General features: G+C 54.8%; 2 protein-coding genes across 16 annotated transcripts in view; one reads left to right on the forward strand and one right to left on the reverse strand.

The window, feature by feature from the left end:
- The first annotated feature begins 239 nt into the window (after positions 1-239).
- Positions 240-11,296, forward strand: PLEKHG4 (pleckstrin homology and RhoGEF domain containing G4). 13 transcript variants are annotated; one of them, XM_035282089.3, is made up of 23 exons: positions 240-284; positions 725-774; positions 1,838-2,509; positions 2,675-2,770; positions 2,846-2,969; positions 3,055-3,148; positions 3,538-3,615; positions 3,696-3,812; positions 3,983-4,081; positions 4,181-4,329; positions 4,488-4,626; positions 4,729-4,845; positions 6,225-6,407; positions 6,684-7,186; positions 7,260-7,506; positions 8,210-8,299; positions 8,381-8,602; positions 8,692-8,862; positions 8,944-9,121; positions 9,848-9,964; positions 10,103-10,336; positions 10,422-10,537; positions 10,733-11,296. In XM_035282089.3, the coding sequence occupies exons 3-23, from the start codon at positions 2,008-2,010 to the stop codon at positions 10,736-10,738; spliced, it is 3,582 nt and encodes a 1,193-aa protein (XP_035137980.3). In that variant the 5' UTR covers positions 240-284; positions 725-774; positions 1,838-2,007; the 3' UTR covers positions 10,739-11,296. The 13 variants fall into 13 exon arrangements, with proteins under 13 accessions (XP_035137980.3, XP_054104762.2, XP_054104765.2 ...); XM_054248787.2 differs by lacking the exons at positions 240-284; positions 725-774 and adding exons at positions 1,505-1,736; positions 9,526-9,618; XM_054248790.2 differs by lacking the exons at positions 240-284; positions 725-774 and adding exons at positions 1,505-1,736; positions 9,526-9,618 and having other exon boundaries at positions 10,106-10,336.
- Positions 11,297-11,345: 49 nt separating this feature from the next.
- The window catches only part of KCTD19 (potassium channel tetramerization domain containing 19), a 36,640-nt gene continuing 23,164 nt past the window's right edge, over positions 11,346-24,821 (reverse strand). For all 3 annotated transcript variants that reach the window (XM_035282100.3, XM_035282101.3, XM_035282103.3), the window contains exons 4-16: positions 24,611-24,802; positions 23,259-23,390; positions 20,819-21,029; positions 19,459-19,619; positions 18,126-18,226; positions 17,182-17,324; positions 16,897-16,980; positions 16,506-16,620; positions 15,474-16,101; positions 13,247-13,438; positions 12,914-13,068; positions 12,488-12,589; positions 11,346-11,600 (exon numbers count right to left, since the gene is read on the reverse strand). In XM_035282100.3, coding sequence (XP_035137991.1) covers positions 11,487-11,600; positions 12,488-12,589; positions 12,914-13,068; positions 13,247-13,438; positions 15,474-16,101; positions 16,506-16,620; positions 16,897-16,980; positions 17,182-17,324; positions 18,126-18,226; positions 19,459-19,619; positions 20,819-21,029; positions 23,259-23,390; positions 24,611-24,802 — 2,330 coding nt within the window. In that variant the 3' untranslated portion in view covers positions 11,346-11,486. The remainder of the gene's footprint in view (positions 11,601-12,487; positions 12,590-12,913; positions 13,069-13,246; positions 13,439-15,473; positions 16,102-16,505; positions 16,621-16,896; positions 16,981-17,181; positions 17,325-18,125; positions 18,227-19,458; positions 19,620-20,818; positions 21,030-23,258; positions 23,391-24,610; positions 24,803-24,821) is intronic.

Consider the following 24,821-nt stretch of genomic DNA (forward strand, 5'->3'; position numbering starts at 1 on the left):
AAGGGTATGTGTGCCTGCCAGCAGGCCCTGCCCCCTGGGGCTCTTAGGGCTCCTGGAGGGCCTGGCTGGTGGGTGCCAGTGGGCAGAAGGGGAGGGAAGGAGCAGAAGGCAGTGACTCAGTGGGGGTGGCCCTGGGACAGAGCTGGGGAGGGAGCCAAGGTTGGATGATGCTTCCTGAAGCCAGGAGGGTGGGAAGAGAGGTCTGGCTGGGATTTAGGGATGGAGCAAGACAACTCCAAGGCTCTCCTCTGGCAGCCTGACCTGCTCATGAAGAAGGCTCCTCGGTAGCTGCCTGGAAGTCTGGACTCTGTGGGGTGGGCTGGGCTAGGGGAGATTGCTGTTGGTCCCAATTTGCCTGCTGTAATGCCCAGGTTCAAGAAAGAGGGCTTAGAACCAGGGAAGCCGTTACACCTGGTACCCCATCTCCTCAGGGACCATGGCCTGGGCACACTCTGGGGCTCAGGACCTTCTCCTGGTCACAGAGCTGACCTTCCCACAAATTCTGGGGAGTGTCAGGCCAAGCCCACATGCCCCGAAGGGACCTCAAATCGCACAGCCACCCAAGTGACTTACATCAGTTCAGGATGCCCTGACTGGGGGTGAAATGGGAGGCAGGGCACCAACACAGCCTGAAAAAGCTGGCAGTGGGTGGATGTATAACACAGGGGGCCTTCCCTAGTCTGCATGGCAACCCCAGGAGAAAAATGACTTTTCATTTTTACAGGTGAGGAGGGTGAGACTCAAAGAGCAGAGTTCCTGGAGTGCCCCCAGCAGGTAAGTGGAGAAGCCAGGCATGGGCTGGGGGCTCTGGCTCCAGGACCCCACCTCAGCACCAGCCTCCTGGTCTGGTCTTTGTGAAGAGGGCGGTAAGGATGGCAAAGCGGGGGAGGGTCTGGTGGACTCTCGCAGGCCCGGGTCAGCTCCACCCATTGGTCTCACTCCCACCCCGACGGCAGCCCCATCCTGCGTGGGACCAAGCGACCTGTCTCTGGGTGCCCAAGCTGAGGCAGCGCCCCGCTTCCCTACACAGAAGGCCTTCCCCTCTCCTCGGCTCATTCAGCCGGCGGAAGCCTCTGGGAGCCCCCGCTCCGCCCCGCCCCGCCTGGCCCCGCGGCGACCCCCGCGCACTCACCCGCACGCACCCCCGCGGCCTTCCCGGCGGGACAGCGCTTCCAGCGTCCACGCCAGGCCGGGGGAGTGGGCACCGTGGAGCTGCTGGCCGTTGGTCGCTGTCCCGACCCGCGCACAGCGACGCCGTGGGTGGGGCGCGCGGTCTGCGGGGCCCAGGGGTGCGCCGGGGCGGGGCTGGAGGCTGTCCTGGCCCGTGGGGCGGACCGCGGCGGGCGGGGGTTGCTGCGGGGCCCGCATCTCGGCCTCTCGGCTAGCCTGGCTGTGCCCCGTCGGGACCTGCGCGGGCTGTGGCTCCGTCCTCCGGCCCCCAGGGGGCGGTGAGGCGTTGATTCCCGGCGGCCCTGCTTTCCCACCCCAGCGGCCCGGGGGCGGCGTCACGTGACGCCGCGCGACCGCGCTGTACCCGCCGTCGAAGCCGCGGTCCGTTCGAAGTCTCCCCGGCTTCGCGGTGCCTCGCGGCGCGGCCCGGGGCCGTGAGTGTCACCAGCGGGCGACGGGGGGCACGTGCCAGGGCCTCGCGGTGAGGCCGGCGGGAGCGCGAACGCGAGGCAGCGTGGTGCTGTGGTGGGGCCGCCCCAACGGGCGTGGGCCTTCACAGCGTGGCGGTGAGGACGCTGAGAGTGGGGACACACGGGAAAGAGGCCCCTGGGCGTTCGACGGAGGACCTGCTCAGAGGGACACCCCTAACGTTCTTCCCTCTCCTCAGGCCTGAACTGAAGTTTTTGTGCTCTGGCACCAAGACTGGCACCTCCTGCGGCCCAGTACCTTTTGCCTGCATTGCCTGCAGAGTCCCACTCGACTGTCTTCAGCCCGGCTCACACCGAGACCCAGCCCTCTCCCATTGGCCCCCAGCAGGCCCACCTTTGGGAGGGCGTAATGGAAAGGTCCCTGGAGGATGGGGATGAGTCCCCAGACTCCCAGGGCCATGCCACAGACTGGAGGTTTGCTGTGTGCAGTTTCAGGGATGCCTGGGAAGAGGAGGAATCTGCTTCCCAGATGCACAATAAGGACACAGGTGCTCCAGGACCATCAGCGGGGGCAGCCCAGGATGAGGGGCTACAGGACAGCCACTTGTCCAGGGAGCTTCAGTTACCGCCGGCTGCAGATGGATCAGGGGATACCCAGAGGGGCATAGTAGAAAGCTCCTCAGTCCTCTCAGAAGGGCCAGGCCCCTCTGGAGTGGAGAGCCTCATATACCCCATGTCCTCCCATCTCAGCTTGGCACAGGGTGAGAGTGACAGCCCAGGGGCAGGGTTGGTAGGGGACCCAGATCCAAGCAGGGCGATGCCATCTGGCTTGAGCCCTGGGGGATTGGACAGTGATCCTGTGGGCCTTGGAGACCCTTTATCAGACACGTCGTCAAAGCTGCTGGAGGCAGGTAAGGGAGGCTGGGCTAGGGAAGTCTGGGAAAGGAATGGGGATACCTGGAGATGAGTGTCGAGACCTTGGAGGTCTCTGACTCTACTGAGGCTGAAGCCCAGGTCCAAGGAGGGGTCTTTAGATAGGTGGCCCAAGGCAGAACTAAGTCATTTCCCTTCCCAAGCCCCCAGTGGATCCAGCCTCCCTAAGCCTGCTGACTGCCTCCTGGCCCAAGACCTCTGCTGGGAGCTGCTGGCCAGTGGCATGGCCACCTTGCCAGGTAGCTGGGAGGCCCTAGAGGCGGTGGAGGTGAGGTAGCCCAACAGTGCAGGAGTTCACTGCCTCTTCCCCACAGGGACTCGGGATGTGAAAGGTCGAGCAGTGCTGCTTCTGTGTGCCCACAGTCCAGCCTGGCTTCAGCCCGAGTGCAGCAGCCAGGAACTCATCCGCCTCCTACTCTACCTGAGAAGCATCCCCAGGTTTGAGGGAAGGGGTTGGGTGACTGAGCCTGAGCCAGCTGTGAGGACTGGGAGTCCGGTACTGAACTGAAGCTCACTCCTTTAGGCCTGAAGTCCAGGCCCTGGGACTGACGGTGCTAATAGATGCCCAAATTTGTTCCCCAAGTTCTTCCCTCTTCTTTGGGCTCAGCCAACTACAAGTGAGTACTGGATTATAGCTCCTTTCATTCCTTTCCTTTTTTTCTTTTTCTTTTTCTTTTTTTTTTTGTGACAGAATTTTGCTCTGTCGCCCAGGCTGGAGTGCAATGGCACGATCTCAGCTCACTGCAACCTCCACTTCCCAGGTTCAAGTGATATTCCTGCCTCAGCCTCCCAAGTAGCTGGGATTACAGGCGCCCACCACCATGCCTGGCTAATTTTTGTATTTTTGGTAGAGAGGGGGTTTCACCATGTTGGCCAGGCTGGTCTTGAACTCCTAAACTCAGGTGATCTGCCCACCTCGCCTCCCAAAGTGCTGGAATTACAGGCCTGAGCCACCGTGCCCTTTTCTGTAGAGTTGGGGATAGGGCTGAGCTCAGGTTCCTTGCAGGAAGCAGCCCCAGGGGCCTTGCACCAGGTGCTGCTAGTGGGAAGCATGCTGCTGGAGGAGGTGCCTTCCGGGCTGCAGGTACTGAGCCCAGTTGACTAGGGGTGGAGGTGGGGGTGTCTCCCCGTAGGCCTGGGTCACAACACCTTCTTCTTCAATAGCTGGAGCAGCTGCCTTGTCATCAGAGCCTGCTGACCCACATCCCAATGGCCGGGCTGCCCACTTGGCTAGGAGGAGGCCTGCCTTACTGCCATCAGGCCTGGCTGGATTTCCGGAGGGTCAGTGCACTGGGCAGGGTGTGGGGGCAGTTAATTGGCAACTTGGGATTGTGGAGGAGCCTCTCTGGGGCTAGCTTGAACAGGACAAAGCTGGCTGCAGTGGCCTGGAACCCAGGAAGCCTGGGATCAACACTGCATGCTGCTCTGGTCATGCCTGCCCCTGCTCACAGCGGCTGGAAGCCCTACTGCAGAACTGTCAGGCGGCTTGTGTCCTGCTCCAGGGGGCCATTGAAAGTATGAAGGCTGTGCCCCAGCCCATGGAACCTGGGGTGAGTGTCCCCTTCCAGTCCTTCCATGAATGCTCTCTGTCTCCTTCATTCTCTCCCACGGCCACCTCCACTGCTTATTGCCCAATCAATCAATCACAGGAGGTCAGTCAGCTGCTACAGCAGACAGAGGTCCTGATGCAGCAGGTGCTAGACTCACCACAGCTGGCATGGCTACAATGCCAGGGGGGCCGGGAGCTGACACGGCTGAAGCAAGAGGTCCCAGAGGTGACCCTGAGCCCAGACTACAGGTGTGTGCAAGCCCGGCCCCCAGATCCTGCCCCAGCCTACCATATTCTAGGCCAGGACTTATCTATCTGGCTAGCTCAGAACCAGACAGGACTGTGGTTGCCAGGACAGGCTGGAGTGGTGGAAGGCAGGGGGTCTAAGACAGTGTACCCTACTCCAGGACGGCAATGGACAAGGCCAATGAGCTATATGACCATGTGGATGGATTGCTGCACCAACTGACCCTGCAGAGCAATCAGCGAATACAGGCCCTAGAGTTGGTCCAAACACTTGCGACCCAGGAGGGCGGACTGCACCAGGTTGGAACTACTTGCCCAGAGTGGGCCCTGTCTCTGATCTTAGATGTGTGCCACCCCACCCATAGCAGCTGTCTTCACTTTTCCTTGCTTGTGCCCCTCCAGATTGAAGTGTGGCTGCAGCAGGTGGGCTGGCCAGCACTGGAGGAGCCTGGGGAACCCTCACTGGACATGATGCTCCAGGCCCAAGGCCCTTTTCAGGAGCTGTACCAGGTTGCCCAGGTATGTGTGGTCACTTGTTTATGCCATGGGTATTGAGACGCAATGGCAGGAACTAGGCATGCAGAAATGCATGAAGGCAATTCAATCCCTTACTCTCTTGGACCTTACAGTCCCACAGAGGGTATCAGTTGTAATTAATCACAGTCATACATATGACTGCAAACCCAGGCAAGATCTCTGGAGAGAATCAGTGCAAGTGATTCTGCCTGAGGGTATAACCAAGACTTTACCCAGAAAGGGTGTCAGGATAGCTTTTTTTTGGGGTGACTTGAGCTAAGAGTTGAAAGATAAGTCGGGGTCAATTAGGGAGAAGAGGGTTGAGGATGGGGGCACATTCCAGACTGGGAGGACAACATGTGCAAAGGTCCTGTGGCAGGAGGGAAGGTGGTATGCCTGAGGAACCATAAGGCCAGTGAGGTTGAAATACAGAGCAGAGAGGGAGGGAGAGTGGGTGGGAGGAGATGCAGTGAGACAAGCCTGGCCAGTGGCCACATCACTGGGCCCTGTAGCCATCAGTGTAAAGTTTAGTCAGGAGGGCCGCATAATCAGATCTGTATTCTAGGAAGATTGCCTTAGTTTCCGAGTAGACAGTGGGCATGGGGAGTACAGTGAAGAGGCAGTTGCAGTAGTCCAGGTGGGAAACAGTGCCTTCTCTGGCCAGGATAGTGGCAGGGAAGATGGGTTGGAGAAGTTGATGGGATTTGCTGTGGACCCATGTGCGAGGGTAAGGGACAGGGATGTTGCAAGGATGAATGGGTGCTGTTCCTGACAGACTAGGAGATGAGATCACCTTGGGGGAGGGGCATTCATGAGTCCAGTCTTGGGCGTGCTCCTGAGATGGCTGTGAGGGATGAGAGAAAGGCTCTTGGTTCTTGGGCCTGGAGCTCAGAGGAGAGGTCTGGCTGGGGAGGATCACTTGGTATGGGGGTGTTTGGATGACGTTTGAAGTTGGTCACGCAAGAGTGCCTGGGAGAGTGAGGGCACTGTCCTCAGGATCCCCAGTGTTTAATGGCCTAGATGAGGGAAAAGGGGAGCAGGAGGAGCCACTGGAAAAGAGTGAGGAGAATCAGGAGCAGCAGGAGTCCAGCAGAGAGTGGCCGAATGGTGCCAAGAGGTGGAGTCAGTGAGGCCTGGGAAGCACTGGGGATGGCAGAGTGGAGCTGGAGAGGGCCGGCATGGAGGGCAAGACAGGATGGTGAGGATACACAATTTCTCTAGGGACTTTGGCTGTGGCGAAGGGGAGTGGATGTTGCGGGGGGGAGTGGGGAGATAAGGAGAGATCTTCCACCACAGGACAGACTTGATGGGGACATGTGGATATGTCAGTGGGAAGGATCTGGGTGGACTTGGCTAGCTGAGCCTAGTCTCTGTCTCTGCAGGAGCAGGTCAGGCAAGGAGAGAAGTTTCTGCAGCCACTGGCTGACTGGAAGGCAGCTGAGCTGGGCCCCCCTGGGGCACGCTTTCTGGCCCTGCGAGCCCAGCTGACTGAATTCTCTAGGGCCTTGGCCAGGCGGTGCCAGCGGCTCGCAGATGCTGAGAGGCTGTTTCAGCTCTTCAGGGAGGTAGGTGAGAGTCTCCCTGGCTCCAAGTGATACCTGTAGCTGGAGGGGTGGCAGCCCCAGCCTTAGCACAGCCTGAGATCTTCCTGGTTATGCTGCCTGAGTGTCTGAGTATAGTGAGCAGTCTCTTCCTTTGCCTTCAGTCTGATCCTAAAATCCAGCTGCTGGGGCTGGGTCCTGGTCAGCATCCTGTGGGGATGGGGAGTGGGTAGAGGAGCAGAGTGCCCAGCAGGCTTGGTGAGATCCCCCTCTAATGCTTATCTGGCCCTGGTGTTGCAGGCCTTGACGTGGGCTGAGGAGGGGCAGCAGGTGTTGGCAGAGCTGGAGCAGGAGCGCCCAGGGGTTGTGTTGCAGCGGCTGCAGCTGCATTGGACCAGGCACCCTGACTTGCCTCCTGCCCATTTCCGAAAGATGTGGGCTCTGGCCACAGGTCTAGGCTCAGAGGCCATCCGCCAGGAGTGCCGCTGGGCCTGGGCGCGGTGCCAGGACACCTGGCTGGCCCTGGACCAAAAGCTCGAGGCTGCACTGAAGCTACCACTGGTGGGCAGCACCGCTAGCCTGTGTGTCAGCCAGGTCCCCACTGCACCTGCCCACCCTCCCCTGAGGAAGGCCTACAGCTTTGATCGGAATCTGGGGCAGAGTCTCAGTGAACCTGCCCGCCACCGCCACCATGCAGCCACTATTGGTGCCTGCCGCAGACCAGAGGCTGGAGGAGGTGCCCATTCCCAGGCATCCCCTACTGTGCCTCCACCAGGCAGCTCTGACCCCGGGAGCCCCAACAGGTGCGGGTAGTGGGCAGGGCAGGAGGGCAGTGGAGAGGAGATGTCTTGGGTCCTGACTTCCCATACCTGGTAGGCTGCAGCTGGTGCTGGCAGAGATGGTGGCCACAGAGCGAGAGTATGTCCGGGCCCTAGAGTACACAATGGAGCACTATTTCCCCGAGCTGGATCGCCCCGATGTACCTCAGGGCCTCCGCGGCCAGCGTACCCACCTCTTTGGCAACCTGGAGAAGCTGCGGGACTTTCACTGCCACTTCTTCCTGCGTGAGCTGGAGGCTTGCACCCGGCACCCGCCTCGAGTGGCCTATGCCTTCCTGCGCCATGTAAGCCCAACAGGCCCTGTGGTCCCAGCTTGTTTTGTCACACTCCCTAAGTTGTTTCTGGGCATATTCTTGGTGCCAGTCCCTGTGCTGGGTACAGCTATGAGCAAGACTGGCAAGATCTTGCACCTGAGGGTGCCCTTGGTTCAGTAGAGGAGACATGGAAGTGAAAAAGACATTTGTAGATTATGGTTGGGGCTAAGAGGAAAATAAGCAGGATAGATGCTTACTGGCGGGGCAGGGCCTCCGCTTTAGAGGGCCCAAGTACAATGCCAGGACACCTGGCACTAGAGGAAGCCTTTGAGGGGTTGAGGTTTAAGCTGAGGAATCGGGGAGGGGCTGGAGTGAGTGCAAGGTCGTTTGGAGGAAGGGGGCTTACCAAGGAAATGTCCGAGTGTAGTAAGCAGGATAGTCCCAGGTGAGGTGAGCTCTTAGAGCCATGGGAGAAGCAGAGCTGAAGGCAGGGGCTCAGTCTGAGGGCGAGGGGCTTCTTCCTCAGGGGCCTGTGGGCACAACTCCTCTGCACAGTACTGTTCTTGCCAGATCATCCCTTTGTTCAAAGCAGGCAGATCGGGTCTATAGGGGGAGGCCTCCCCAGGAGCCATCAACTGGCATCTTGGTCCTCTCAAGCTGAAGGTGGTCTAACCTGTGCCAGCCTTAGGGAGCTGGCCCCTTTGCACTGGGGCTGAGCCATATGTCCTTGTAGAGGGTGCAGTTTGGGATGTATGCGCTCTACAGCAAGAATAAGCCTCGCTCTGATGCCCTGATGTCCAGCTATGGGCACACCTTCTTCAAGGTAGGTGAGCCTGAGACTAGGAGGAGGAAGGGATATGGGGAATGCTCCCAAACCACTCAGTGGCCTCCCACCTGGCCGCAGGACAAGCAGCAAGCACTCGGGGACCACCTGGACCTGGCCTCCTACTTGCTAAAGCCCATCCAGCGCATGGGCAAGTACGCGCTGCTGCTGCAGGAGCTGGCACGGGCCTGCGGGGGTCCCACACGGGAGCTCAGCGCACTGCAGGAGGCCCAGAGCCTCGTGCAATTCCAGCTGCGGCACGGCAATGACCTACTGGCCATGGACGCCATCCAGGGCTGTGATGTGAGTCATCCCAGGCCTTGGTGGGCAAGGCGGTGGGTGTGGAAAAAGGGCAAAAGAGGCCTGGCACCCACTGGCCCCCAACTCTGCAGGTTAACCTCAAGGAACAGGGTCAGTTGGTGCGACAGGATGAGTTTGTGGTGCGCACTGGGCGCCACAAGTCCGTTCGCCGCATCTTCCTCTTCGAGGAGCTGCTGCTCTTTAGCAAGCCTCGCCATGGGCCCACAGGTGTAGACACATTTGCCTACAAGCGCTCCTTCAAGGTAGGTCTGCCCATCCTGGGTCCCAGCACTTGTTTTCCCACTCCATGCCTTACCAAGCCCCTCTCTCCTCACTGGCCACAGATGGCAGACCTTGGTCTCACTGAGTGCTGTGGGGACAGCAACCTGCGCTTCGAGATCTGGTTCCGCCGCCGGAAGGCCAGGGACACCTTTGTCCTACAGGCCTCCAGCTTGGCCATCAAGCAAGCCTGGACGGCTGACATATCCTGCCTGCTCTGGAGGCAGGCCGTCCACAACAAGGGTGGGTCCCTGCCTTTCCTTCACCCCACACTCCCCTCTCTGGAGAGCTTACATTGACCCACAGGAGCCCAGGGACCTGGAAAAGCTTGGAAAGCGGGTAGGAGGCCCAGCGGCAGCCACCAGTGCGGGAGAAAGGAATTCAAAGCCAGGCAGCTTTGCTGTTACTGCCTCTGACTTTGGACACAACATGAACTTCTCTGAGTATCGGGGCTTCATGGCTCCCTCTTTTTATTTTTGGAAATGTTCTTGCTCTGTCACCCAGGCTGGAGTGCAGTGGCATGATCTCTGCTCATTGCAGCCTCTGCCTCCTGAGCACAAGCAGTCCTCCCACTTAAGCGCCCCGAGTAGCTGAGACTACAAGCATGCATCACTATGCTTAGCTAATTTAAAAATTTTTTTTCGTAGAGATGAGGTCTCACTCTATTGCTCACACTGGTCTCAAACTCCTGGGCTCAAACAGTCCTCCCATCTTGACCTCCCAAACTGCCGTGATTATAGGTGTGAGCCACTGCGCCCGGCCAGGGGCCTCATCTCTGAAAGGGGAATATGGCACCTGCCCCACAGGATTGTTGGGAGGAGCACCTGGCATTAGAAAGGCTCAGCTCACAGGACAGTTAATGTGTTGGATATGGGTGTATAGGAAAGACCTATTTGGGAGGTGGTGGATAGAGGCCCAAGGACAGGCTTATGTCCAGAAGTGTCCTACTTATGCCCACTCTCCACCCAGAGGTGCGCATGGCTGAGATGGTGTCCATGGGTGTGGGGAACAAGGCCTTCCGAGACATTGCCCCCAGCGAGGAAGCTATCAATGACCGCACCGTCAACTATGTCCTGAAGTGCCGAGGTAGCAGGCAGGCTACAGGGGGTGGGGGTGGGGATTGGAAAGCTGTGGCCCTCCAACAGTGCTGGCCCCTGCTTTCCTCAGGATCTGGGGTCAGGCTAGGCTCTGGCCTGTCCCAGCCTAACCCTCTCTCTTACTCAGAAGTTCGCTCTCGGGCCTCCATTGCTGTGGCCCCGTTTGACTCTGACAGCCTCTACCTGGGGGCCTCAAACTCCCTTCCTGGAGACCCTGCCTCTTGCTCTGTTCTGGGGTCCCTCAACCTGCACCTGTACAGAGACCCAGCTCTTCTGGGTCGCCAATGTCCTCTGTATCCCAACTTCCTGGAGGAAGCACCACTGGAGGCCGAGGTGGAGCTGGGCAGCCTGCCCTCTTTGAGTATGTCTGGGCTTAGCCAGAGGCAGGAGGGCATGGCTAGGGATTTGGGGCCTTGTACTGACAGCTCACCCATCTCCCTCCCTAGCTCCTGAGGACTCAGAGGTCTCATCCCAATGCCCGTCAGCCAGTGGCTCCAGTGGCTCTGACAGCAGCTGTGTGTCAGGGCAGGCCCTGGGTGGGGGCATCGAGGACTTATCCTATGTAAGTGCCATTTGCCCTATACCCACCAGCCCTCTCCCAGCCCAGGCAGGGCCTGTAACTGTGACCAGCCGCTCCCCAGCCCAGGCTAGGCCTTTACTTTGGGTAGAGCTGGGGGTGGGTGGGCCGGAGGCTCACCAGACAGCCCTGGGCTCAGAGCTAGGGAAGCAGGCATTCATGCCTGACCTGGTCTTGCAGGTCTGATCCCGGGACTGGACAAGCAGTGGATCGAGTGTCCTGCAGCTCCAAGGAACATTACCTTCTGGATCTGTTGTGACCAGGGTGTGGCTGACACCTGGGCTACCTCCAGCCTGTGTGCAGCCCTGTTGACTACTCTTTCTGATGTCTGTGGCCATTGGACAAACTGGCATGGGGCCTCTCTAGGGGAGTCTGGCTGTAGAGCCTGAAGAGCTGGGGACAGATCCCTTCTGTCCCCAGCTCCCATCCCAGTTGTGGGTTAAGAATAGGTTAGAATAGTGGGTGGGTGTTTCCATGCTCTAGGCTGGTGGGGCACCCTGTGCCTCTGGGCAGTGACTAGGCTACCCCTATCCCTCAGGAGGAACACACGTGGGCTCCTAGCAGCTGCTCCCCAATCCCTGGCCTTCAAACCAAGTTTACCTCCCATAGGGGACGATCCACCTCTACTGTGCCCTGATGCTTGCCCATCCTGGCCCCCAGGCCCAGCCCCTTTTTTCCTGGGGCAGTTTCGTTATTTTGACTTGATGCCTTTTGAATAACTTTCAATAAAGTTGTATAAAATTATCTCACTGGTTGTTAGGCCTTTGGTGTCTCAGAGGAGTCTATTTCTGTGACATGTGATTTACTCTTTTATTTTTTTATAATAAAAAGTAGACTGACATGTACCCTTTGGTGGGCACATGCATTCTGGGGCAATGTCCAGTTAAAATGAGTCTTGGTGGGTGGGGCATGAGGGCCTGCATCTCTGGGCACCCTAGTCCTTTTGTAGGTACTTTCCCAGGATGGAGTACGACACAGACCTAGACAGGCCCCTCTGGATGAGCAGGTCCATGCAGCGGCCGTATTTCCTGGCGAAGGGCAGTGTAAGCTGGAAGGAAAGGCCAGTCTTACCTCTGATTTCCTGGCCAGTTGCCTACTCTAGCTCCATGTGGGTAGGTTCTCCCATGGGGCAGGGACAGGGCAAGCCTGGCTGTTACCGACTTTTGTTGCTTTAGGGCTCAGCTCTGCCCAAGGGCATGTCACAGGGTGGGGGTAGAAATGGTTATCAGGGAACTGAGCAGAATGACTGGAGGGTTGAAAACATGTTTCCTGCCATTGGTTTTCCACATTCTAGCCCTACATGCTGACCTCACCTTTACAAACCACATACAAGCTGGATGCCTAATGGTAACTGGATACTAACGTGCTTACGGTAAAAGGTATTATAATGCCCTTGATTATAGAAGTGTCAGATCAGTGAGAATCTGCCTAAATTGTTTCCACCTCAATGTTAAAATTAGATTAAGGAATCAGAAAAGGGAAAAAATACCTTAATCATTACTTTCCCTTACTAAACATTTTTTCTTTGTAAAGAATGCTTAAAAGTAGTTTAAATATGGAAGTAATTAATGTACACAAATGGTGACATCATGGCCAAATAGGTGAAGTTGGTATCACTGGTTGAAAATGTCTCACTCCCATATGAGTCAAGGCTTGGGCTCATGTGATATGTGTCCTTAAGTGTGGCCAGGGTTGTTAGTGATGAAGGCACAGTTGGTATCATTGGAGGAAAACTGTAAAAGCCAGTGGCCTGAATACTGGCTTTTGACTACCTTGGATTGGTTAATTTCATCCAGTTTCTCCCTCCCTGGGAGCAGTGGCCTAAACTGCCTGTCTAGCCTTCTGAGAAGTGCTGGCCCAGCTGTGGTGCAGCAAGACACACACATCTGAGGCATCCATAGGGTCGGTGGATTCCGTGGGGATTGTGGCCCTCACCTCCACCCAGCTGTACAGACGCTCCTGGGTGTGCCGGTCGTCCTTGAAGCCAGTGATGGCCAGCAAATCCACCACAAACTGCTTGGGGCTAATGTGCAGGGTCTGCCAAGAGAGCCCACAGTCAGGCAGGGCTGGGGCAGCTCCTAGCCTCTCAGAGTGAGATGCAGATCAGGGACTTCCTTGGGCCCACAGAGCCACAGAGGTGGGGAGCAGGCACTGTCACTGCAAATCTGCCTTTTGGCCAAGGCTTGGTCCACGTGCAACTGCTCTGCTTGCCCATTCCTGCCTGTCTCACCACTCTTCTGCCCCTGGCCTCTTACCCCCATCATGGCTTACTTCCTCTTGCCTTGCACCACTTATTGTGGGGCAGGGGAAGAGGTGGAGAAGGTACAGGGTGCCCCAGGGGCTGAAGCCTATCACACATACCCACAGCCGGTTCGCCAGGGAGACCACCTTGGCTGTGATGGCTCTGGGGTCCTTTTGCCTGATGGAATCCAGGATGATGTCCGCCAGGAAACAGTGACATTTCTGCGCATAAAACATCTCTTCCCAGGACAGAGAGAAACTCAGGAAAGTCACTTCTGTGGAGGAAGGAAAGTGGTTGTGGCTACATCTGTCAACAGCTAGGGCCTTAGAGACAGCATGAGGAGGGGAGAAGGGTAGGGCTCCCAGGAGACACTCTCTGCCTAAAGTACCCTGGGAGGGGCTCAGGCATCCTCACGAGGAGGCTCAGGGCTGGGCCTGGCTCCAGAGCCTCACCTTGGGGCTGGGGGCTGGCTGTGGGTGGTGTGTGCCTGAGGTTGTCCATCTGTGTGGTGTAGATGATGCTGTCCTCAAAGAACATGCAGAAGCCATCGCTGCCCACCACTGGGGGGTGAGTCACTTTGAGGATGACCCCTGGGCTCTCTATCACACTGGCATCAGTCAGAGGATGCTCAGGGGCAGGGCTTTCTGTGAAAACAATGTAGGGAGGGGGGGTCTCCTTTTTTTTTTTAATTTTTTTTTTTTTTTTTTTTTGAGACAGAGTTTTGCTCTCGTTGCCCAGGCTGGAGTGCAGTGGTGTGATCTTGGCTCACTGCAACCTCTGCCTCCCAGGTTCAAGTGATTCACCTGCCTCCACCTCCCAAGTAGCTGGGATTACAGGTGCTCACCACCACACCCAGCTAACTTTTGTGTTTTTAGTAGAGGCGGGGTTTCTCCATGTTGGTCAGGCTGGTCATGAACTCCTGACCTCAGGCGATCTGCCCACCTTGGCCTCAAGTGCTGGGATTACAGGTGTGAGTCACCACATCTAGGCTTTTTAAATTCTTTTCTTCAATTACCATGAAATCTACATAAGCAGGGGCTCTCCTTAAGCCACCTCAGAGCCCAAGCAGGGAGGGGACCTCTGGTGACAGGCCAGTACAGTTAATCACCCCAGCCTTGCAACTGTTGCTATCTCCAGTTTCTCAGAAGTGACACCCTGGGCTGGCACGGTCCTGTCCTGGCCTCTCCTCTCTTCGTTGCCCTGGCATCACTGCAAGCCAAATCCTGAAAATTTTGGGACTCCAAAAAACTCCAAATTCCTCTGTTGAATGAAGTCTGGTATCAAATGGGGCTGACAGTTACCCAGCTGAGGGCTGGAAATGTTTATAAAAGTGTAAGTTGAGAGCTTTAGGGACAAGCCTTCGATGCATGTCCAGAGAGTGGACATTTTTCACCCCAAGCTTGACAGACCAACTTAGAGCTCACAGGCAGAGTCCAAGAAGGCCCATCCAAGCAGGATTGGAGCTACTAATAGGGAAGGTGACAGAATACCACAGGCAGGACTTTGAGGGAGCAGAGGCAAAAGCCTGGCACAGCGGTTCTCAGCACACTTCCCTGGCCACCTCCCCTTTGCTGGCCACACATGCTCTCTCCAGCTCAGTCCCTGTAGCCCCTGCTGTCTCCTGGGCTTCACCTGGATGTCCCTTGGCATTTCACACTCAGTATGTGCCCTTCCCCAAGCTCTGCTCTTTCTCTTACCCGAACCTAAGGACCCACCATCCCCTTGCAGTCACACAGGCTAGAAACCTGGCTCCTCCTTGGCCCATCCCTCCTTCCTTCCCCCAGCTGCCTAGCCTGCTTCCCCAGCCTAGGAAGAACTCCAGGTGGCTTCCAACACCTAGCTCCTGCTGCATTTCCTTTTTTTTTTTTTTTTTGAGATGGAGTCTCACACTATCACCTAAGCTGTAGTGCAGTGGCATGATCTCAGCTCACTGCAATTTCCACCTCCTGGGTTCAAGCAATTCCCCTGCCTCAGCCACCTGAGTAGCTGGGACTGCAGGTGTGCATCAGCATGGCCAGCTGATTTTTTTTGCATTAGTAGAGACGGAGTTTCACCATGTTGGCCAGGATGGTCTTGATCTCTTGACCTTGTGATCTGCCCACCTTGGCCTCCCAAAGTGCTGGGATTACAGGCTTAAGCCACCATGCCCAGCCTCCTGCTGCATTTCCTCTGCTCCTGGAGCAAACTTTCTGATCGGCACACCTGACCCTGTGTTCTTATTAAAAATCTTTCAGAGGCTGCTCACTCCCGTCCTGGGCAGAACGAAGTACCATGTCCTGAATCTGCCCACAAGGCCAGCCCTGAAGACTTCTGTCTTCAGCCTCATCTTTTATCATGTCTGTACTTGAAGCCCTGTCCTCCAGCTAGACCCATGCCCTGTGCTTCCAAACACCCTGGACTTCTTCCTTCCCCTGCTGACTCCCCAGCCCTCAGTCTTTTTTGTGCTCCTACTTCATAGTTGCCCCCTTCCCACAGGGCTCATCCCTTCACCATATGTATTCTCCTGGCCCCTCCAGCCATGCCAGTGTGCCAGTCATTTCTGTGCTGCCTGGCACAGAGATAGCATTGGTGAAAGGGGGGCTCTAGTCCTCCTTTGTCACTAACTTGCTCTGCCATCTTGGCCAAGGAGTTTGCCTTCTCTTGTGAATAAGACTTAGGTCAAGGTGGGACAGGACTCACCTCTCTCCTTGGGCCTCTGCTTGCTCCAGTCCCTCAGGGTACCAGCTCTTTTTGGGGGGAAGTATGGCTTAAAGGTTGGCTCTGGCCTCTTGTCTTTCGTTCCAGCTCCAGCCCCTGCCTGTGGTCCTGGATCCCTCTCTGAGGCTGTGGAATGGGCTTTCCAGGCAGCTGAGGTGCTGGGCTGGGAAGTAGCCTTGCTTCCCAAGGGGAGCTGCAGGGTGGCCTCCTCCAAGGGGCTGCTCCGGGAGGCTTTCAGTGGCTGGAATTCCCACTGTTTGCAATTGACCATGTCCCATTCTCTCACCAGGGAGATGAGTTTTTGCATGGGAGTAGCGGGAGGGTCTTTGGTTTCAGATTTCTGTGTGAGGTTGATTGTGGTGCATTTCTTCTTGGTGGGGCTCTCAGGGTGTCTCCCCCAGTGTCCGGGATTGGTATACAAGCCAGGACAGTGTGAGTATGTGCTGGGGTTGCCTGCCCTCTTGGCATTCCGGCATAGGGACACCTGGATGGGCCGGGTGTACTGCTCAGCCTCCTCCATCTGGTTGGACCTGGCCAGGTTTCCCTTAGCCTTGTTCCATGGAGTCCTATCACTGCAGTCTTGGAAGTCCACAGGCATGTAGGCTGTGGTCTGGGGAGGGAGGGGCACAGTAACTCTCGTTATGTTGGGCATGGATATCAATGCCTTGCCCAAGATCAAATAAGCTGGGCCTCTAAGACTTCACTTGCTCTCTGAATAATCTCATCCCCAACAGGGGTCATCCATTTGAACTTTGCTCAGGCTGAGTGGGGGTGGTGCCAGCGCAGTGGCCTGTCACTCCAAAAGGAGATACAATTAGCATCCCAGGCCACAAGTGGCGAGTAAGTTCCTGTGCCTCCTTCAAGGTTCAGAAGCCATGTCCTGTCCTAAGAACCCATGTAGGCCCTGCTCTTATTTTGCTGTACCCCTCAGTAGCTGAGCCTGCCCTGCTCCACCCTGAGCCCGGTGGTAGTGGTTTTTGAGGAAAACACCAACCAGAGAAGGCTGGAGCTTACTTCTTTAGTGTCTCTACTGAACTCCATCAGTGACCCTGGCCCTTCTGTCACCACGTGCAGCCTCCTGATGGGTAAAGCTTCTTCATTTTCAGATTCTTTCTCCTGAGTCCATGACCTGCAGAAACCCAGAGGGGTTGGTTAGTGAGCAGAGACTTCCATCAGGCCATCGGCCTGTTGGTCAGGTCTGCCTTTTGGCTGGGAGTTAATGCTAGACAGCAGGGAAGAAGGGGATCTTAAAGGGTTTTGCTTAGGTCACTGGCCAATCATGGGCCTGCTTCACTCCCTCAACCCCAGGGAGAACAGAATTCTTTAGAAAGTGGACTTAGGACAGGATTTGAAGAGAAATGTAGACCCAAACTCTAAACATGGAGTCGTGATAAAGTTTCCTTACTTGTATGCTTCACATTGTGCAAGGGCTTCTGAGAGGGATGGAATGTGGTATTCCTCCACTTCCTGGCAGAAGAGGGACCATTCCCTGCAAATGACAAGGAGATGTCTGGCTGGGCAGCTAGGGTGGGAGTGCAGGAGCGGGCATGAGCTCCTGGAGCTGCCACCGCTAACAGCTCCCATGATGGAAATAATATAACCTCCTCCCTGAAGGCTGCAACTCAGGTCTCCTTTGTTGCTAAGGGAGAGCCTTCATGATTTCATCCTACTGTGTCCTTGCTTCACTTACTTAAATTCAGATGGTAAAAATAATTTGCCAAGTCTCAGGAAGTTGAGAATGTGTCGGAACATCTGGCCGTCCCCGTGGATGAGCAGGGTTTGTCCATATGTGATCCAGTATACCCTCTGAGGGTTGGACAGCAGTTCTGGATACTGGAGGGGGTTGGACACCAGACTCAGTCTCAGAGGCTAGGTCTTTAGTAAGAAGCAGGTCAATCTTCTCTCACTCCCTTTCCCAACTACACTAGAGCAGAGGCTTTGGGATTTCCATCTCCCTGTCTATCAGTCACAGGGAACCACGGTGGGGAGCAGAGCATCCAGGGAGAAGCACATCATCCCTGCTTCAACTTTTTATGGCCCCTAGACCATTCTCTCAAGGTACCTCCTTCTCAGTTCAGGCCTCTCAGAGCTGGCCCCCTCCCAACCCAAACTCCGGAGGGCTTTCCCAAACTCCGGAGGGCCTTCCCAAACTCTGGAGGGGCTTCCAAGCAGGCTGCTCGGTCCACTTGTACTCTGTTTCGTTTTGTTTTTTTTGAGACAGAGTCACACTCTGTCGCCCAGGCTGGAGTGTAGTGGCGCCATCTCGGCTTACTGCAACCTCCATCTCCTGGGTTCAAGCGATTCTCCTGCCTCAGTCTCCCACGTAGCTGGGATTACAGTCACGTGCCACCACACCCAGCTAATTTTTGTATTTTTAGTAGAGACAGGATTTCACCATGTTGACCAGGCTGGTCTCGAACTCCTGACCTCAAGTGATCCACCTGCCTCTGCCTCCCAAAGTGTTGGGATTACAGGTGTGAACTACTACACCTGGCCCACTTTGGGCAATGCAGTCAGGGAAAAGCCCTTGTTCTAAGCAGGTGCTGGAAGCTGTGTGAGGGCCAGGTGATGGCCCCCAGAGCAGCTCAGGTGGTGAAGCCAGAGGGGGATCAGGTTGGCCAAGGCTAGCAGTACCTTCAGCAGTGTCTGCAGGGTGGTTGCGAACCAGTGGCTTCCAACATATACTTTGATGATCTGTTTTGGGGAATATACAGTGATCTCTGCTGTCCACTCATCTATGGAAATCAAGGAAATAGAACACATCATCATATGGCCAGAAGGGAAAGCAGGTAGGGCCCTTTGGTCAGATTTCATGTTCAGTCTCAATATCTTCCTCAGTTATATTGTGTTGCCTACTCTGAGAAGCATCAGAAATCCCTGACATTGACCATGCCTGCTGCTCACCATATCGTTTCTTGGGTGGTGAGGCAGGCAAGGTCACTGCCCTCTTTTCCTGACCCTCCTCTCTCAGGAAAGCTGGGCTAATGACCCTGTCAACCTACAATGCTGACTGCCTCTGGTTTCTGACTGGGTGTGTGGCTTTTCATGGGGCCACTCGGACTGAAGCTAGGAGTCTCTCTGTGTATTTGTGTTCATGGTTTGGCAAATGTTCTGGAGCCAACTCTTATCAAACCCCTGTCACTTTTATGAGACCAAGCCTCTAGGCATGTCTGGAGAATGGGGGCTGTATGCTGGGAGGATGAAAACCATGACCCTTTTCCTGGGGATGACTGTATGTAGGCCTTGTTCTGATGTTTGGGAAGCAGTTTCTAATGAGCTCTGTAATGAATGAAGGGTATATAACTAGATTATACAACCAAGAGATAAGATGTATAGAATTAGACCATGAACTCCAGGAAGACAGGGACTAAGTCTGTGTTGCTTACTTCTGTGCCACCAATGTCTACTCCTGTCCTGGTTTATGGCGAGTACTCAATAAATGTTGAATGTTGCTAAGTGATAGTAATACAGCTTAAACTTTGCCCCTCAAATTTTCGCTAGTAAGAAGTTACAGGCAGCTGGTGAAAACAACATTAGCTTTGGACTCAGAGTCAAACCCCAGCTTGACCACTGTGTAACTTGTACGAGTTTTCTTCTCTGAAACTCTTCTTCAGCTGTTAAATGGACCCAGGGACAGCTCTGTTTGTCAGAGGAGGCTCCTCCCTGTGTGGTTGTGAGAAGCATAGCATGTCAGCTCCCAGGGTCAAGGCAGGCCTGACCTGGGGGTCCTGCATCGCCCCAGACTGGGTAACAGCTCTATCTGCGGCTCGAGATGAATTGTGGCCTTGGAGGTGAGGAGGGAGCACTTAACATGAAATTTTCCCTTTTGTACAAACCCAAAATATTGGCCTGGCTTTCTCCTCCTCTTCCATCTATTGTTCCTCCTCTTGGCCACCTCATCTATTCCTTCCAACTCCCCAGACACTCCCCTGATGCTAAATTCAAACCCAGAAGCTTTCTGATTTACTGAGCACATCCATGGGTGCCAAAGTCCTCGGCTCCAGATAAGTTTTCAAAGCCACTTTCATTGGCTCATAGGTGATGTCCCTCTTGTCCAGGAAGGCACAAAGCTCGTACACCTCAGAAATGGTCTCTGTCAGGGGCAGCCGGCAAGTCCCCAGCCAATTCCTGCGCAGAGGAAAGACCTGTTATGAAGAATATCAGCACTGCACCCAAAGAGAATTAAGCCTGTAAACTTTCCATGCCTAGGATATCTTGCCACAACACTGGCTCAAACCAGGCATCATTAACATCATTTCCTTGTTTTAACTGGAAATCTGGTTTATCTTGTAGGAGAGTAAGCCTGGACAACAGGTCACATTTTTGGAGCTGAGCTTGACTTATTTCAGCAAAGCCCTCTAAATTGACTAATTTCATGTCTCCAGGTCCTGTTTCAGGTTCCAGGGTCAGGCCAGGGAAACAATCCCTTATTGCCCCCATACACATCTGCCCAAGACATCTCAGGCACCATGCTGCAGCCTGCCATAGTCCTGGAAAAAGACTGGGGTCTGAACATCAACCCCCTTCTTCAAACTCTCCCTCCCAAGGCACCTGTCTTCACCCTCTGTGACATCAGGGTGGACATCTCTGAGAGAAATGGACTTTATGGGCTAAAAGAGCCCAAAACAACAATATGGGGAAAGACAGTATTAAGGGTCAGCTGACCCTCTCCCAGGGGCTCCAGAAATCCCACTTCTACCTTCGATTTTGGTGCCAGTCTATTTTCTCACCCTAAGAGAGTTGCTCTACTGTTCTGCACCTGTTTGCCCTTCTACAAAACAGGGTTGGATTCCTTGCCCCTGCACTAATGAGGACACTTGAGCTCATTCCACAAAGCAAGGGCCAGGGACCACACCACTGGGAAGCACACCCTGCCCTGCTTCTAAGGGGCTCACCCCTGGCTCTGGCCTTTCTGTGTGTCGAGTAAGCCTCCCAAGAGTGGAGGGAGGACCTTTGCAGAGGGTCTACATGGGGAGGTACCCAGCTCCCTGAGGGTGTGACTGTGGCCTGGTCGCCTCAGACCTAGCACAGGGCTAGAACCAGGGAAATGGACTGCAGAGGACAGAAATATGAAACGGTCTGAAGCCTTTGAACTTTAGCAACCCTTGTACCTTGGCACCATCCCTCTCCTTTGAGGCCCTAACCTGGTGGTAGTGTGGTGGTGCTGGTGTGGGAGTGGCTAAAATGATGCGCTGGCCCCAAGGACACACTTGCCCTCTGGCTAGTGGGAAGGGCCCAGGTTATTCCTAGGGAAGGGCCCAGGTTATTCCTAGGGAAGGGCAGAGCTGTGCAGGATGGGACTCAGCGTGTCCTGAGGAGGGCCTCACTTGACGTGCTGAAAGAGGACACCGTTTCCTGTGATGTACAGCCGGCTTCCATCCAGTGTGCTCTCGATGCGGAGCTGGCCCAGCGCAGAGTCTGGATACTTGACTAGCAGACCCAGGGCCATTGTGTAGAGTGGCTTCATGGACTCCAAGCTGGCTGTGTGGGCCCCCTTCCCAGGGCTCAGGGGAGGACAGGTGGTCCGGGAACAGCCACCTGTACCAGGGAGAAAGGGGTGACTCCTAGGCCCCCCCATGGTCATAGCTGGATTGGAGGCTGTGGGGCTCAGTTCCTACTGCTGTCTCCATTATACTGAGGAAGCTCAGAGGGATGATATTTCCTTGCACAGTCCAAATTGAGATCTTCTCAAAATCAGTACAAATTTTTTTTGTATACTTAGGCTTAGAAGTCATAACTATTTGTTGGGAGGTGAGTTGGGAATGGGGGGATTCATTTGCTATATCACTAGAATCTGAATTTCAAAAGTTTCAGGAAAGCAGCCATCTGGCCCCAGCCTCTGCAGGAGTCTTCATTAGTTCCAAGCTCTGCTATAACCATCCAAGGATAAAGACTGGCAACCATAGCCTGGAAACTCAATGAGTGCTACAGGCATTCTGGATTCACCGCCCCTATTACTGGCTCTCCTGGGCAGAATTTCCCCCAGAGACATACTGTGTGGTATTACTTTCAGGGTGGGTATTTGGGTTGCTGGCTTATGGGTGGGACCTTTTCGTCCTACAGTGGGCCCAGGGTACAGTAGAGAGAACACAGTTATCACAGCCTTCAGGACTCTCCTCCAGTGGCAACAATGTGCCAATGGGCACACTGCTGGGGGATGTTCGTAGATCATCTCCGATCCTGAGAGCAACCCTACAAGAGGGGGTAGTGCTATCATCATTTCACGTTGAAGAAACTGCCAAGAGGCTAATGAAGTATCTTTCCCTAAACTGCAAAGCTGGGCAGGGAACAGGCTAGGATTTGAGGTCAGCTCTGTTCATCTCCAAGGTTACGACAGCTGTTTCCCTTAGTTGTAATGCTTTGTAGAAGGCTAAAGCCACTCTTTGTGTTTGAGAAGTGCTGCCAGCTTCCAGAGCCTGGCTGTCAACACACTTGCTCAATCTTTGCATTGCTCTGTGGAGCAAGCACTGCACTACCATTTCACAATGATCTATGTTCTCTGAGGCACAGAGAAGGCTTTGAGGGAAGGGACTGAACTCATATCGCCTTAAGTGGATTGTAAGGCCCTGGGACAGGGTCCTGAGACCTGCTGCAGCATGCCACTCCCCACGAGAGGATGGGTTTCTTTTTCTTTTCTTTTTTTTTGTTTTTTGAGATGGAGTCTTGCTTTGTTGCCCAGGCTGGAGTGCAGTGGCATGATCTAGGCTCCTGCAACCTCTGCCTCCTGGGTTCAAGCAATTCTCCTGCCTCTGCCTCCCAAGTAGCTGGGATTACAGGTGCATGCCACCACACCTGACTAAGTTTTGTATTTTAGTAGAGATGGGGTTTCACCATGTTGTCAGGCTAGTCTCAAACTCCTGTTGCCTTGGCCTCCCAAAGTCCTGGCATTACAGGCGTAAGCCACCATGCCCGGTGAGGAGGACAGGTTTCTATTTGTCTGGGAGAAGGCTGGGAAATCTATGCCTGAAGATAAGGAAAAGCCTGATTGCCATGGGAGAAATGTCTGGTGATGCCCAGGCAAAGCTTCCGATGTGCAATGGAGTTCTACACATTCTCAGGATGCCAGCTGAAGCCACGCTCAGGTAGCTGGTGCCCTACAACATGCACAGTAGCTTCCATGGAGGTGGAGTTGGGAAATGGAATGATGAATGGCCCTGATGAAAACCGTGAAGGGAAGAACAAGCTGGAATGAGGTAGGGCTGGGGGCATGAACGAAGGCCTGGGCTAGATAGGGGTTAGCAAGTGTCAGGAATAAGCAGAAACGAGCACAGCAGCCGGGGGTTTCGAGGTGAGGTGATGAGGGAATTTGGGGGAGGGTAGATGACTGAAGCACTGAGCATTTCCCACACCTCCCACAGTGCCTGGGGGAGGAAGGATGGGAGTGGCTAGTGGGTGCTCCTAGTCCCCACCACTCTCACAAGCAGGGCAGACCTCCCCTACCCCTGGGAAGCCTGCTCTCAGGCCCAGGACATTCCAGCCTAGCTTCCCACCTGGGCTGGGCTCCTCCTGCTCCAGGATAGGCTGGGGGCCCTACACCCCTGACTGGTTGCCAACTCCCCACCCTCAGTGGGAAGGCTGAGCCTGCAGAGCAGCACGTAGGATTTCAGGCTGTGAATCCTCTTCTTGGATTCAAAATCAGCCAGAAAAGACTCACTTCTAACACTAACCCCTAAAGCCCAAAGTGGTTGTGGAAGGGGAGATTGTGCTTGACTTTTCCAGGTCAAACCAAAACTGTCAAGGGGAGGCCAAGGTTTCCTGGCAACATACCCATGTTCATCCGGTACAACCTTACAGCTTCCATGAGTGCAGGGATTTCCAGAATTTCCACTTCTGCTTCTAATACATCAATGTTAGAGAAATTATCCGGTAGTAACATCTTCTGTGAGCGAAGAAAATTCACTTGAAAAACAAAGGGGAACACAGTGAGTTAATGAGGCTATTTCTGGTTTAAATGAGGTCCTGGTTTTGACAGGTTTCTGGTGCTGTAACTTATCCTAGGTTTTCCTTGTTCTGAAACAACTTCTCAACATACCTGATTAGATTAGCTTTGAGTGTGTGGTTTTCAAGATGAAAGACCCCACATAACTTTGCTTTCCTGTGTATGAGGCCATGGATATGGCCTCCTGTGGCTTGGCCTGGGATCCCAAGCCAGGCCCTCCTGGTGAGCATGCTGGCCCTGAGACTTACCCTGCGAGTCTTGACCAAAGAGCAGGTCATTCCAAAAGAGGGAGTTGTCTTGCTGCTTAGAGAGGAGGGGCCCAGCTGAGCCTGGGCTGGAAGGTGGCACTTGCAGTTTGTCCCTGCCTGGACTGCAGTATGGGAAGCAGAGATGGAGCCAACGCTAATGTCCTGTGTGAATCAACTTGGAGATATAGAAGCACATCACAGACAACTTTCTAGGTGACTATGAATCTATGAATATGAATGACTGGGGTTCCAGACATTTGGGTCTGTAGTGTGACTTGAATGTTTACTGCCTTATCTATCTAGACAGCAGTAGCATCTTGGAGTCAAAGAGGTCATTCAGTTCACATCCCAAACAGCTCATTCTGGGGCAGTAAGGGGAGAGAGGCTCTCTCTGCCCAAGGTGGAAAATCTCATCCCTCCTTAGGCCACTAGCTCAAGTAGACAATTCCGTGATTCTGGGAGAACCTGTCACCATCTGCCCTCCATCCCTCTTATTCTGAGTTTGGTGGTATTGAGAGCAGGTAGCACCATCCTTTGAAACAATCTGGATTCCTCATTTTATGGTAAGAGGATCTGAGGCCTGGAGGCCTGTTGGATACATAAGGGCAGAGTAAGAAGAGAAGCTGACTTTGGTGACCAGCTCAGCACCCTGCCCTTCGCACCAACTCCTGTGGCCCCTGACACCTTCCTGTGCCCTTTTACAACCAGGCCATCCCAAAACAAATAGGGAATAAAATAGCCCTGAGTCTAGAGATTCTAATGCTGGAATCGGCTTGCCTCCTGGAAGGCTCTGTCATGTTTCCACCACCTCTGCCTAGGGCAGTTCCTGAGGCTCTGAGCACCGAGATAGGCCTCTGTGGGACATGGGATAGGGAGGGGTGGATGGGCCCTATCAACCCGTCCCCTGCCCCAGCTCTGGACAGAGCAATCACCGATGAAGCGGAACTCGCTGCACTCGCACTCGATGAGGGCCACCGTCTCAGCCAGCCACAGCAGGTTGTCTTCAGTCACTAGGCTGGGATACTTGGCCACCAGGTCTAGTGGCAGGAAGCAGTAGTGCACCTCCTCTTCTGTGTCTAACAGGGGTGTGTCCATGAGCCCCAGAGGCGCCTTATCATGTAGGCCTGGAAGAGAACATGCAGG

This window comes from Callithrix jacchus, chromosome 20, assembly GCF_049354715.1.
Source record: "Callithrix jacchus isolate 240 chromosome 20, calJac240_pri, whole genome shotgun sequence".
NCBI lineage: Eukaryota > Metazoa > Chordata > Mammalia > Primates > Cebidae > Callithrix > Callithrix jacchus.